The sequence below is a fragment of the Chinchilla lanigera genome, unplaced genomic scaffold (genome assembly GCF_000276665.1).
Source record: "Chinchilla lanigera isolate Chin_1 unplaced genomic scaffold, ChiLan1.0 scaffold00015, whole genome shotgun sequence".
NCBI lineage: Eukaryota > Metazoa > Chordata > Mammalia > Rodentia > Chinchillidae > Chinchilla > Chinchilla lanigera.
Genome location: NW_004955416.1, coordinates 9,276,462 through 9,290,097, shown reverse-complemented (window position 1 = coordinate 9,290,097; position 13,636 = coordinate 9,276,462). Strand labels below are relative to the sequence as shown.

Below are 13,636 nucleotides of genomic sequence, written 5' to 3'. Positions count from 1 at the left end.
ATCCCCAGTATCAGTATCAAAAAAAAAAAAAAAAAAAAAAAAAAAAACAAAGAAAAGAAAAAAACAATTGAGGAACATGAAGGAAAAAGGACATTACCACATCTTGAGATGCATACTGAGGGTCTTCTGGGTTAACTGACCAGTAGCAGTAATCAAAGCTGAACGCCACAACCTTCTCCCGGGAGTCTCCAAAGCTATCAGGTCGACTGTCCACCTAAAATTAAACAGAGTCCAATTCTCCATTACAATGTCAGACACTGGCTAGTGACACTTGTCTACTCTATACTATTCAAGTGTTGGGGACATCTAAGTGTTCCCCAAAAGGCTCACATGTTCAGGGGTGAGATTTCTGAAAAGTGGTTAGATCTCAGGGGCATTAACCTCATGGACAGAGCAGCCCTTCACCAGGTTCATAAATGAATGTGAAGTGAACACCTTTCCTCACTACCCACTTTGCCCATGATAGCTCTGTCTTGCAGCCAGCCAACCATGGACTGAATCCTCTGAAAATTGCCAGGCAAAATAAACTTTTTCTCCTTCAAGTTGCGTATGTTAGGTATTTTGTCTCAGCAACAGAAATATGACTAATACCACTAGAGAGACCTGGACTGGCCATGGGAATGGTTATGATATCTGCAAAAAAAAAAAAAAAAGAGCAGCCTTTGTCTCCGTCTCATTAGGTACACAGTCCCAGAGAACTAAACATGTCTATCACACTCTCATGTAGCTGTTTGTACCTGCACCAGCCATATGAGACTGACATACAAGGCACTTCAGAGTTTAAAAAAGCCTGTTCCTCTCTGGACACCTTCACCACTAGCATTCTTCTCTCAGTAATCCCATGGAGGATAATGGGAGTATATGAGTAGTTCATCCCCTGGGTCTGACAAGGATTGCTGAGTTTGAGGCCAGCCTGGGCTACACAAGTGAGTTCAAGTCCAGCCTGAACTGCCTAGCAAAACCTTGTCTTAAACAAAACAAAACAAAAAAACTACATCAGTGCCAGGTACAGTGGCACATCCCTACAATCCCAGCACTCTGAAAGCCCTAGCTGGGCAACTTAGTGAGATCGTGCATTAAAATAAAAAGGGCTTTGCTTACTGCAAAGACCCTGGGTTCAATCCCCAATAACATCTCCAGAAACACAGGTGTTGTGGTGCATTCCCATAATGCCAACTACTCAAGCTACTCAAGAGGCTGATGCAGGAGAGTCAGGGCTCCTTGGTCTCTCGGTGGTCCCCAGGAGAAAACAACAAGGTGATTGAGAAAATAAAGACAAGAGACAAGAGCTGAGGTCAGGTGGTGGCCTCTTACCTGATGGGAAAGAGGACTGAACAACAACAGTTGGGGCATTTATTTATACTTTTGCAAAGTTAGTATCACCAGACACAAGGTTGCCTAGCAACTAATGACTAAAATTGTCCAGTCAGGATGTTCTTCTCAAGACTGAGGTATTCTGACTGCTTTAGCCACTCTGGCTCTGTCCTGCCCTCACACATATGACCAATTTCCAGCTTCAGCCACTCCCAACATCTCTCTTTTTGTTTTTGTGTATGTGATGGGTGTTCAGTTGTATCTGGAGGATCTGTGTTTGGAGAACTCTGCAGAGGTCCTTTTAATTTTTGATGAACTTACTCTTTTAGGATAAAGATTTCCAGTCCAAGGATTTTTGGTACCTGTATACAGCAATTTAACCTTATACAGTCCAATAATCCATAACAGTATTGAGTTACCAGTATCACTAGGAATTGTCAGAAGTTGTTAGTGATTTGAACCTTTTACAGCTAGCATATTATTATGGCATTGTTTTCCACATCTTGTGGTTATACTTTTCTGCTGGATGTTTAAGACCAAGTTAAGGTGAGACCTGTATTAATCAATTTTTTGTTATCTATCAAGGTCAGTTTAGTCTTCTCAGGAATCACCTTGGAACCAAGTACAGCACCTCTAGATTCACTGTCAGTATGGGCCATCTGGATGAGTTATGGCCTTTGTTTGACCAAGTTGTTTTTTGTGAAAGCTTGAGAGATTTTTTTTTCTGGTGACTCTCCTTAGGCACACTATACATCATAGAATCACTTTTTGTGTGGTCCCATAGTTTCCTTGATCAGAAGATTAGGGACTCAACTGAGATATAGGATGTCACAGCAGAGGTTCTCTTATATCATGGGCCTCACTGACTTGAGAGGGCTAGTGCCAAAATACTGGCTTTCCTCTTAGTTCAACCTACCTCTAATTCTTGGTCTCTAAACCTCAGTTGTTAAACATCCAGAAGAGAAGAGTAATGACATTACAGTGTAAGGGAGGCAATAAGCTTAATATTATTATCTTATCTGAATATCAAATACCTTAGAACATAAAATAGAACCATTATTTTCTAACAGCCATAGATATCCTAATATTTAAACCCTTATAGAATGTTAACAGACAACAGTTACATATTTTTACACAAAAACTCAAAAATCAAAATCATACATAACAATGCAGCATGACAATCATGATGACATTTTGTAACATACCTAATTTTTCATTTTGACATAATATAACCCTTTTAACCAGTCATCTCTATGTAATACATAAGAAGCTTTCTACCTAATTTGTTGTCCTTTAACGGGACATACATCACATAAGTTTTTTGTTAAAGGCAGAGGTCTGAATTTGAAGAAAAGTCTTATCAGAATAAACAATCTTTGTTTTACATTTTGGAAGACTTGTACATCTGGAATTATGAATGCATTTAATACACCATGAGATTAACAATAATGAACTATCATACACATGTGAAACCCTTTGTTTCTTAATTTAGTTTTGTATCAAGAGCACCTTTTATGAGAAAATCTTACTAGAATTTTTACTGAAAAACTTTATCTTTTGATCAAATGACCAAATTATTTGGGTGTCTCCCAAGAGACTATGGAGATTATTGGGGGCTCTTTATTAATGAACCAAAGTTGGCCACCCCTCTATTCATCAATTGGAGTCCTGTCCAACAATCTCTTTCCACCTTAAGAAATTTTTGTTAATTACCTTAAATTTTTTGATGACCTGTGAGTAAACCAATTTTGATATCACTTAGACTAGCTGGTAACTCAGATGAAAGCATGCTTTTAAGTCTATAACCCAAATTGTATTATGATCAAAAAAGAGGAAATCTGTTGAGCTCAAATAAAAAGGGAACAGCTATTCATGGAATGACAGACAAATAGACAAGTAACAAGTACACAGAACAAACATCTTTACAAAATCAAGCAAACGTCTTTACAAAATATATTGAAATACATTTTGACCAAATTGAAGTATAGCAAGTCTATTACAATTTTAGAAATTTATAAACAGACTAGTCAAATTTTGTTGTTCATCAATTAGCAGAGATCTCATCAGAAAAATTCGGAAGGAACAGAATCTTTTATCTATAATTAATATACATTTTTAAATATTTTATTTTGTCTTAGAATACTAGTAACTTTCAGTTCAGTTATCTCTATCACCTATTTAGACCTTAGATTTCCATTTTGTCAGTTTCTTTGTTTTTTTCTGGTACCAGAAATCGAACTCACAACCTTGCGCTTACCAGGCAAGCGCTGTGCCAATGAGCTAAATCCCTAACCCTTGTCCATTTCTTTAACAGGCCCCAGGTTGAATCTAGCTTTATCACTGTCGAATTCTTGTCCAGATCTGGCTTCTTGATACAGCTGGACAGCATGCTCTAGCAAAACACAAACATACCCTCAAACCCAAATTAGCTTTTTTTTTTCACTTCACCTGATTTAACTGTCATTCTGCTGTTGTACTTCTATCTTTTGTAGAGTTTAAAAATTTAATAGTATATGTTGCCAAGTGAAGTGGGAGGGAATAATTTCCCCTTTTGTTTTTGTAATGGAGTTTTTATTGTACAGTGAGAAACCTATATCCTATATTTTGGAAGATGAAGCCATCATATAGCCTCGCTTACGCTAAGATGACCTATCTGTGAAAACAGAAACAAACTGAACTTGAGTGAAGGATAATGACAATCAATAACACCAGAGAAATTAGCCCAAAAGCTGGGTGGAGCCAATCAATATTACCAAATAAAGTCTGAAAATCATTTTAGATTGATCTGAACAGTTCGGGGCAATTTGTCTTTGTAGGATAATATAACCCAAATATGAAAAAGTTGTCATAGCTTGTACCCATTTAGAGGCTACCACTAGACCTGCCATTACAGTATTTAAATGGGATGTCAAAATCAAGTAACTGTTTTTTTGTTTTTTTTTTTTGGTATTGGAAATTGAACTCAGGACCTTGTGTTTGCCAGGCAGGCGCTCAAGTGACTGTTTAAACCCCACTGCTTTTAGATTGTACTCTAAACCTTTATATCTGTAAAATAGCAAAGCTTTTTTATACCAAATAAATTTAGGAATGTAAAATAGCAGTCAACCTTATGAGGAATCAAGAGAATTTTAAGTAATCTTTTTAAAATATCCCCATTATTGTAAATCTTAGGAAATATGATTTTTTTTAACTAAAAGCGAAGTGTTTTTATCTTGAGGATGGTTTTTTAAATTAATCACCTTAAGGGGAAAATGTAAAGGCTTCTCTTTTAGTGTCAACTGTAATGGAGAGAGAGAAAAAAAAACAAACAAACAAACAAAAAAAAAACCCTGCTCTATTCCCTATGAGGCTTTATTCCCTGTGAACAGGTATTGCCTTTTGCATACCTCCAGGTCAGCAATCTAGCACCTTTGGTACTGGAGACCTCTAGCTGCTATGCCTAGAGGACATCTGCACTTGTGTTTAAAAGCCCTTTAAAATGTTTTTCCTTTAAATAATTAATTCATATTTTTAGCCCAGTATACCCTAGGATCCCTTCTTTAAAAATTCATTTATAATTTTTAAAATTTTGTCAAGGGAAAAATGACCAGTTGAGCAATACAAGAGTCTGGGGTGATTTAAACAATGTTTTTACTAATTGAATTATAACCTTGTTTTTTTTTTTTTTCCTAGCCTGAATCAGCGACACCAGGCAAAACCTCTTTGCAGAGGCCTCTTTGCAGCCTCTGGCTACAGCTTCCACTCTATCACCTTGGGGCTGGGCAAAATGCTAGCAACAGCTTCTGTCTTAGTACTGGGAATGGGTTCCATCACCCATACTCCCCCAGCCCAAGCAGCACAGGGGTTACTGCCTCTATAGCCACCGCCGTTCTCTGGGAGTAAGGGAACAGGGATGTGTGCAGCCACTGTGCACATCAGCTGTCATTCCTGCTCTGACTGCTAGACATTTTGTTTTTGCCCAAATTCTGAACACAGGCACTGTTTGCATAACTTCCAGTACCAAAAATCACGCACACCAGTGCTGGTGGTTGCAGTGGTGGCATGGAGAGTGAGGGAGTGCCACAGTCATTTCCTATTTTTCCCCAAGTGGCCGGGCCTGTGGTTGGCATCGCACACCAACAGCCAAGGCTAGACCAGGCACGTGACGCACAGGCAGCTGGGAAATCCCAGCTGAGTCCACCTAGGACCAGAGCGTTCGGCCCTCCCTGAACCTGGTCTGTGCCCCGCCCCCAATGGCACTGTGACTCTCAGAACTAGCCATATGCAATTTAAAAGAATTTTTTGGAGCCACGTGTGGTGGTCCAGCCTGAACTGCATAGTGAGACTTTGTCTCAAAAAAGACAAAAAAAGCCTGGCATGGTGGCTCACGCCTATAATCCCAGCACTTGGGGAGGCTAAGGCAGGAGGATCATTGTGAGTCTGAGATCAGCCTGGGCTACAAAGTGAGCTCAAGGCCAGCCTGAACTGCATAGCGAGACCTTGTCTTGGAAAAAAAAAAAAAAAAACACACACACACACACACACAGAAATAAAAGAATTTATTCAAAGCTAGAGGGTTTAAGCTCTATGGTGGAACCTTTGTTTCACCCTCCTTTTTCCACTTGGGACTTCATTTTAGAATAGTACTCTGAGCTAATTCCTTCATGGTGGTCTTAAAAACTAAGGTAAATACAGGAACCAAGAAAACATTTTTATATACATCTATAAACATGTTTGTCCCATTTTTGACTTTTAGTTCAATATACCTTTCTCCTTTTTGGTTTTTCTTAAGCCTATTTTTTTTTAAGCTTGTTTATCTCTCTGGCCCTAGTGAACCCATTTCTGGCCCTAAGAGCCTCCATCTCCAAATTTTACACCTGATGTGCCAATACCACCTACATGCCTATGCTGAATGCTGGTTCTCAGCAATTCGCTTCCCTCAACCATTGCATGCACTTAGGAAGCATTCCCAGTACCCACTTTTCCCTTGCCGAGGGTCCCTGTTCGGGCACCAAATGTTGGGACTCATTGGTCTCTCAGTGGTCCCCAGGAGAGAACAGTGAGGGGCTTTAGAAAATAGACAAGAGACAAGAGCTTAAGTCAGGTGGAGGCCTCTTATCCAATGGGAAAGAGTACTGAACAACAACAGTTGGGGTGTTTATTTATACTTTTGCAAGGTTAGTATCACCAGATAGAAGGGTGCTTAGCAACTAATGACTGAAATTGTCCAGGGGGGATGTTTTTCTCCAGACTGAGGTAGCTTGACTGCTTTAGCCACTCTGGCTCTGTCCTGTCCTCACACATATGACCAATTTCTAGCCTCTGCCACTCCCAACACAGGAGCTTTACAAGTTTAACACGTTCTCACTGACTTAAACCACCAGTGGTACATGCATGACTGTCCCATCCATCTGCTTGTACACAGGTGGTACAAATAGAGTTAATCACTTTTATCAGTCTTTTTCCTAATGAAATTAATAAAAAGTTATAAATGGACCAAATCTAGTTGCTTGAGTAATTATTGCCCCAATTAAATATTAATACTGTTTTACCCATTAAAAATATAATGAACAAATTTATTAAATTAAAAAAAATTTATTTCTAGTCATGAACAGTTTATCAATTTTTTGTCTTTTTTGAGACAGTGTTTCACTGTGCAGTTCAGGCTGTCTTTGAACTCACTTTAGCCCAGACTGGCCTCAGACTTGCAGTAATCCTCTTGCTTCAGCCTCCTGAGTACTAGGATTACAAGTGTGCACCACCACGCCCAGCTTTTATCAACAATTGTCTAAATTTTAACATGGAAATCTTATGAGTACCTCACTGCTGTTGTATATCATATGCATTTATAATTGCTGTATCACAAATTAGCTGTGTTAAAATTTTTTTATACCACTTTAAGGCTTCCCTTAAAGAACTGTAATAGGATGACAAGTGGTCTACTAAATCAATACCTTTCTTTACATTACTGTAATCAAAGATTCCCTGAGAATCAGTACAAGACCTTGACAGGACAGTCACATGAGTACCGGTGATGCAAGCTGGCGGGAACAATCAAATTTAAATCAGAGCCACCTGGCAGCCAGGCATAGGAATTATGTTTTTCTTTTTTTGGTACCAGAAATCGAACTCTGGACCTTGCGCTTGCCAGGCAGGCACCTGAGCTGCTGAGCTATATCCCCAGCCCCATAGGAATTATGGTCCCATCATAAATGTGTTAAACCCAGCCTAGCAGCTTAGTGGGACTCTCTCAAATTTCTTAAATAAATAAAAAAGGCCTAGCAGCCAGGTGTGGTGGCACATGCCTGTAATTCCAGCACTAAGGAGGCTGAGGCGAACGGATTGCCATGAGTTTGAGGCCAGCATGAGTTATTTAAGCAAGTTTAAGGCCAGCCTGTACTATACAGTGAGACCCTGTCTCAGGGGGAAAAAAAAAGGCCTAGAAATGTAACTCAGTGTTCCCTGAATTCAATCTCCAATACCAAGCCCCATATACACATATACTAAAAAAAACCTACGTAAGAATGAGATTGCCAGGAGTAGGTAAGAGATTATTAGTGGATAACTGATCTTAAGAAAACAAGCAGCTGGAAGGGAAGTTGCAGTGTAGGCTGGCCTTGAACTCACAGTGATCCTCCTGCTTCAGCCTCCCAAGTTCTTGGATTAAAGGCCTGCGCCACCACGCCCAGCTAAGATTTAGTCTTAAGAAACAAAAATGACATCTCAGAGCAAACCAACTAAAGTGATTATGCAACAGAGATATAAGTAAGAGATAGCAGAAAATAAATGATCTTTTGTCCCCAGGGAGTGCCTTTTCAAAGTTTGGCAGATCCCATTCTTTCAGCAGAGAGCTTGTGAAGAGAGAAAACAGATCAAATTACAGGAGTAGGCATGGCTCTGAGGCCAGGGGACCAGATAACCCTCACTCTTGCCAGTCAAATTTCCTCAGCTCTTAGGAACGCTGGTTTCCACCTGGGAACTGACTGTAGCTGTGGTCACATGGTCAATTTCCTGTCTCTCCACGCCTCAAGACCTACAAAGGACAGAATCTTCCATCTTCCACTGGTCTGATAAATGGAGGAAGAAGATAAAGGAAATTAGCTCTAGAAAGTGGGTGGGTAGGGAAGGAAGTTCCATGTGTCTGTCCAACTATGACTCAAAGTTCAGTTATATCTATGAAAGAAAATCTGTAACAAGACTCAGCTAGCAATCAAGTCCCTTTTAAGAACTAATGCTTTTACCTGAACCTCACTATGGCCAAAACCCTACATCATCAGATACACTCTAGAATCCCTAAGGCATCTAAAGCAGAGGTGGCGAACCCATGGCACAGACGTTGATGTGGGTACACAGACCCCTCACTGTTGACAAGTGCTCCAAGTTGCCTCTAGTAGCTGAGCACTGGATAACAGTTGTTTTTTCTAAATGAAAACTCAGGGCCCATGATACAGCTCAGAGGCATAAGCACCTGCCTGGCAAGTGCAAGGTCCTGAGTGCAATTCCCAGTGCAAAAAAAAAAAAAAAAAAAAAATTCCACTTGTAAAGGAAAGCTCAGTATTCAAGTTTAATTGTAGTGTTAGCACCTTGTGATAAAAAGGGGGTTTGGGTTGCAGTGTGGGTTCTTGGTCTCTAAAAGGTTCACTACTACTACTTTAAAATGGTATCAGTTGAAAGGCTTAGAAAAGTCACAGCCAGTGGAGTTAGACAAGGAATTGCCCATTGCATGATTTAAGATAATGTTTCTAAAACACCTGAACCTATTTGATAAGACAGGCTATAGCAGCCACATTTCCTGTACTTCTGTTTTTGGCTTATTTTTTAATTTGCTTTACAATTGGTCCAAGTTTTGCCCACAATTCCCCTTACAGGTTCTTCCCTTCCCTTATCCCCCATTTTAAACACATTCACATATATACCTTCACCCCAGAATCAGCCCCTCAGTGGAAAGCAAATGGACAACACTTTCAAGCTTACCTTTAAATTTCTAATTTTTGCCACTTTGTCATCAATTTCCACAATAATTTTTCCTCCTTCTTTGGTCTCCCTAGAAAGAAAACCCAAATCTGTATGAGAAGAAACATTTTTTTAAAAAAACAATGAAAGAGATGCTGAAACCAGCACTAGGGAGAGAAACCGTTTTTCCTCCTGTTGTCTCTGTAAGTGGAGTATCTGCCTCCATAAACAGCTGCAAGCATCACACTAGGGGCTCTCCTAGCCAGCTTGCTTCCAAGATTAGTACAGTGTGACTCAGGAGCAGCTAAGTCACCAGTTACTGCTCACTCTATGTGCAAAGTACTGTATAGTATGCCTGACATATTGTACTGCATCATTTCTATCCTGCTATTTCCCAATGAAGCTTCCTTAATATATCATTTTTACAGATGGAGAACTAAAGGTTAAAGTAATTATGTAACTTGTTCAAGATCCCATAGTTAGCAGCACCAGAGTGAAGATTTAAACCTAGATGTGTCTGGGCTCTTAACTACACCTTACAAACCAGACCTGTAAACCCTAGAGAGCATCCCTGGCCCAACACACAACATGGCAGAAATCTTTCAATTTCTCTGAGATTCTGAACAGAAGTACCAATGACAAAGGTATGGGATCCCAATGTGGGCATAGTAGCACAAGCCTATAATCCCAGCACTTAGCTGAGGCAGCAGGATCATCATGAGTTCAAGACCTTCCTAGATGACATAGTCAGTTCAAGGCCATGAACTACATAGCAAAACCTTGTCTCAAAAAACAAACTAAACAAACAAAAAGGTATCAGAGTCCTCCGTATTGAGACACTGAGAAATTATTTCACAAATTCTTTCCTTATTATGCTTTTAAATCAGGACAGTCAAGATCTTAAGGATCTTTCTATATATTCCCAGCACTCACAAGGCTGAGCCTGGAGGATCAGGAGTTTTTGGTCAGCCTGGACTAGACAGCATATTCAAGACCAGGTTGAGCCCGTCTCAAAAACAAAAAGAATCTTTCTATGTTGCAGTCATACAACACTGATAACCACTAAGTAACCTCTAAACTCATTTTAATGGGTTTAATCAAGGTGACCCATACTGAAGCCCATCTTTTCTCATAACATAAAGAGTTTCTGCTAAAGTGCTCCAGGCCATGAGGCAGAGGATCGCCATGAATTTTCGAAAGATCAAACTTCAGCCTACTTTCTACACCTTTCCTCCTAGCTGGGCTACAAAACCAAGTTTAAGGCCAGCCTGCACTACACAGAAGACCCTGTCTCAAAAAAACCAAGAAGGAGGGAAGGAAGGGAAGGAAGGAAGGAAGGAAGGGAAGGAGGGAAGAAGAAGGGAAGAAGAAGGGAAGAAGGGAGGAAGGGAGGAAGGGAGGAAGGGAGGAAGGGAGGAAGGGAGGAAGGAAGGAAGGAAGGAAGGAACAAAGGGTTCAGGTTGCCCTCAAACTCTCACAGTGATGCTCCTGCTTCAGCCTCCCAAGTGGCATGAGCCACCATGCACAGCTTTCCCTCCTGCAACTCAACACTGATTTAAATTATTCCCCTTTACTAGCTACAAAAGCAGTACTACCCAGAGCATGGTAAATTTGGACAATAAGAAAAAAATCATGCAATAAAATGTTTAAGTCTATTTTTTTAAGTTTATTCTTTCATGAGGATTCATCAGGAACCTTGGCATAAAGCAAGGAAAGAAAAATTCCTGAATTTAACCTTTTAGTAGAAATATGTAACACCACAGAAGGGTGGGATGTTGCTGCCCACCAAGATCACGGCCACTGGTAATCCAGCAGTTCCAAAATAAAACATAATGAGGGCTACTTAAAGTTGAAGAAAAAGAAAATAAAGTTGAAGAAAGGCCACCAACCTTAGTTAGAGAGCTAGCTTCCAAGAGTCTATTTATTCCTTCTGAGGAGCCCTAAACAAGGCAGTGGCTGCTACTACCACTTTCCTGAAATCTACCAAGAGTTCATTTCTTACTGACTGGAGTAAGGACTGGGCATGGTCACACATAATCCCAGCACTGTAATCCCAGCATTCAGCAGGCTGGGGAAGGAGGATTGCTGAGTTTGAGGCCAGCCTGAACTACCTAGCAAGACCCTGTCTCAAAAAAACAAAAAACAAACCCCAAAAGAGAGTAAGGCTGCCTACATCAGAATTATGGGGCATGGAAGAAGGTCCAATTAATTCAATCTTTATAATAAAAAGCTAATTACAATTTCCCCAGGTAAATTTTACGCATACTATAGATGGAGAACTACTGTTCTAGAGGGGAATATAAACCGAACTGTTACTACTTAATATTTATTCCTTTTTAAACGTAAAAAAAAAAAACAGCAAAAAACAATAACAATAAAAACAGATAGCTAGGCTAGAGATACAGCTCAGCGGCATAAGCGCCTGCCTCACAAGTGCAATGTCCTAAATTCGGTTCCCTGTACCAAAAAATAAGAAGAAAAAAAAAGCTAAGTAGCGGGACCAGGGGAATAAAAAGCATCATTAAAAATCATATAGCTAACATTTTATCAGACACTTAAACCGGACGTGGTGGCACATGCCTGTAATCCTAGCACTTGGGAGGCTGAGGCAGGAGGATTGTTGTAAGTTCAAGACTAGCCTGGTCTACTACATAGATCAGTTCAAGACCAGCCTGAACTGTATAGTGAGACACTATCTCAAAAAGACCAAAAAAAAAAATCAGACACTTAAGCCAGGCTCTAAGTATTTTTAACGTATTCTTTTATTTAATCTTCAGAAAAACACAGAAGTAGTTATCCATATCTCATAGATTAAAAGAGAGGGGTAGATAGTGTGTGAAAAGTAATTTTGACAAGAGCCTATACAGACGAGGCAGAACAGACATGTTCTCTCAGTGGTGAATGATTTTGGACAAGGGGCAGCACCTATAATAACACACAGTTTAACATCATTTTCTTAACCTAATCACACTGTTATAAATTCCTTGTTCCCAAAGAACTAAGAAGTTACTATCAGGAGTGCCCATATTGTTACCCTGAGAACCCTAACAGAACAGTTTTGGAAAAAGAGGATCTACCAGAATCTATCTAGTCTAGGGTGGTAGCTGCACCTGTGAACCACTCCCTGACCCTGAGCCCACCACAACCAGTTACAGTCATGCCCTAGTACTCCACTGCTTTGAAACTCCTGGAATTTGGAACTCGACAAATTTTGACACAAAAATTTATCCGTGTACTTGTGGTTTGGTACTCCACGCACAAGTTAGAATTTGTAAATGTTGACTGCCTTGTTACTCACTACACTTTCCAGCCAAAACCATGTTTGGTACTGGTGGTGTCACCAGGACCGAATTAGTGAGTACAGCGGTACCACTCTGATTATATGCAGAAGCCTGGTGTGATAAGCCATTTACCAATCAGTTTCAGGGACAGCAGTTCAAGTACCTGCTGCGTTCCTTTTTTCTTGGTAGCATCCCCGTCTTTTCCTATTCTTTTTGTTTCTTTCCCCTCTCGGTTTTCATTGTCAGTTTCAAAGACAATCACCTCTAGATAAGAACAAATATCGTCCCAAATAATACCAATTTCTGTTACCAGAGACAGTGTCTTTCTTGACTTTTCTGTCTCCCTGTTTTGTTTTGTTTTTTGAGGCAGGGTCTTGCCAATGTAGTTCAGGCTGGTCTTAAACTCAGGTTGACCTGGCACTCACAGCAATCCTCCTGCCTCAGCCTCCCAAGTGGTGGGATTACAGGTGTGCACCACCACACCTAGCTTTCTGCCTAATTACCAAGCTATGTTATGTTCTGGAAATGTTTTAAATTTCTCAATAATTCCCGGATGTGCCTTCAGGTCTCCGCTGTCAGCTTTATCATTCCCTCCACACCAACTCCCTCTCAACCAAAATATGTTCTTAATAGCCTAAATTTTTTCTCCTGATGTTCTTTCTCCATCCAGAACTCTGTGCACTTTCTCTGTCAGCAAACTAAACTCTAGAAGTTTTCTGTTGTTTCGTTTTGGGGATGTGTTTGTTTTTGTACTGTGGTTTGAACCCAGAGCCTCCGTACTGAGTTATATCTCCAGCCCTTTTTTGAGGCACTCCCGGCTTCTAAAAGCAAAACAATTTTTAAAAGACAGTTCCACCACCAAACCTTCTGCAAAGCCTTCTGACTTCCCAAATGTACCGGTGGAAAAGAAAACACGTGGTTGCCTCCAGGGTTGCGAGGTGCAGATGCTGAGGAACGCAGGGGTGTCAGTGACGACCCTACTCCGCAGTTCCGCTCCGCTTAAGTCAGCTGTGCAGCGCAGGCCGGGCCTCGAGTTCCCACGGCCTCGCAGAGGAAACCCGCGCCGCTGCCCCGCAGCCCCTCTGCGCACACCGAGAGCCGAGAGCCGA

At 40.6% G+C, this 13,636-nt stretch overlaps 1 protein-coding gene across 5 annotated transcripts in view; it reads right to left on the bottom strand.

Annotated features, from left to right (window-relative positions):
* The window catches only part of Stard9 (StAR-related lipid transfer (START) domain containing 9), a 117,817-nt gene that overhangs the window by 103,745 nt on the left and 436 nt on the right, over positions 1–13,636 (bottom strand). For all 5 annotated transcript variants that reach the window (XM_013512434.1, XM_013512435.1, XM_005381351.2 and 2 more), the window contains exons 2-3: positions 9,268–9,337; positions 98–214 (exon numbers count right to left, since the gene is read on the bottom strand). In XM_013512434.1, coding sequence (XP_013367888.1) covers positions 98–214; positions 9,268–9,337 — 187 coding nt within the window. The remainder of the gene's footprint in view (positions 1–97; positions 215–9,267; positions 9,338–13,636) is intronic.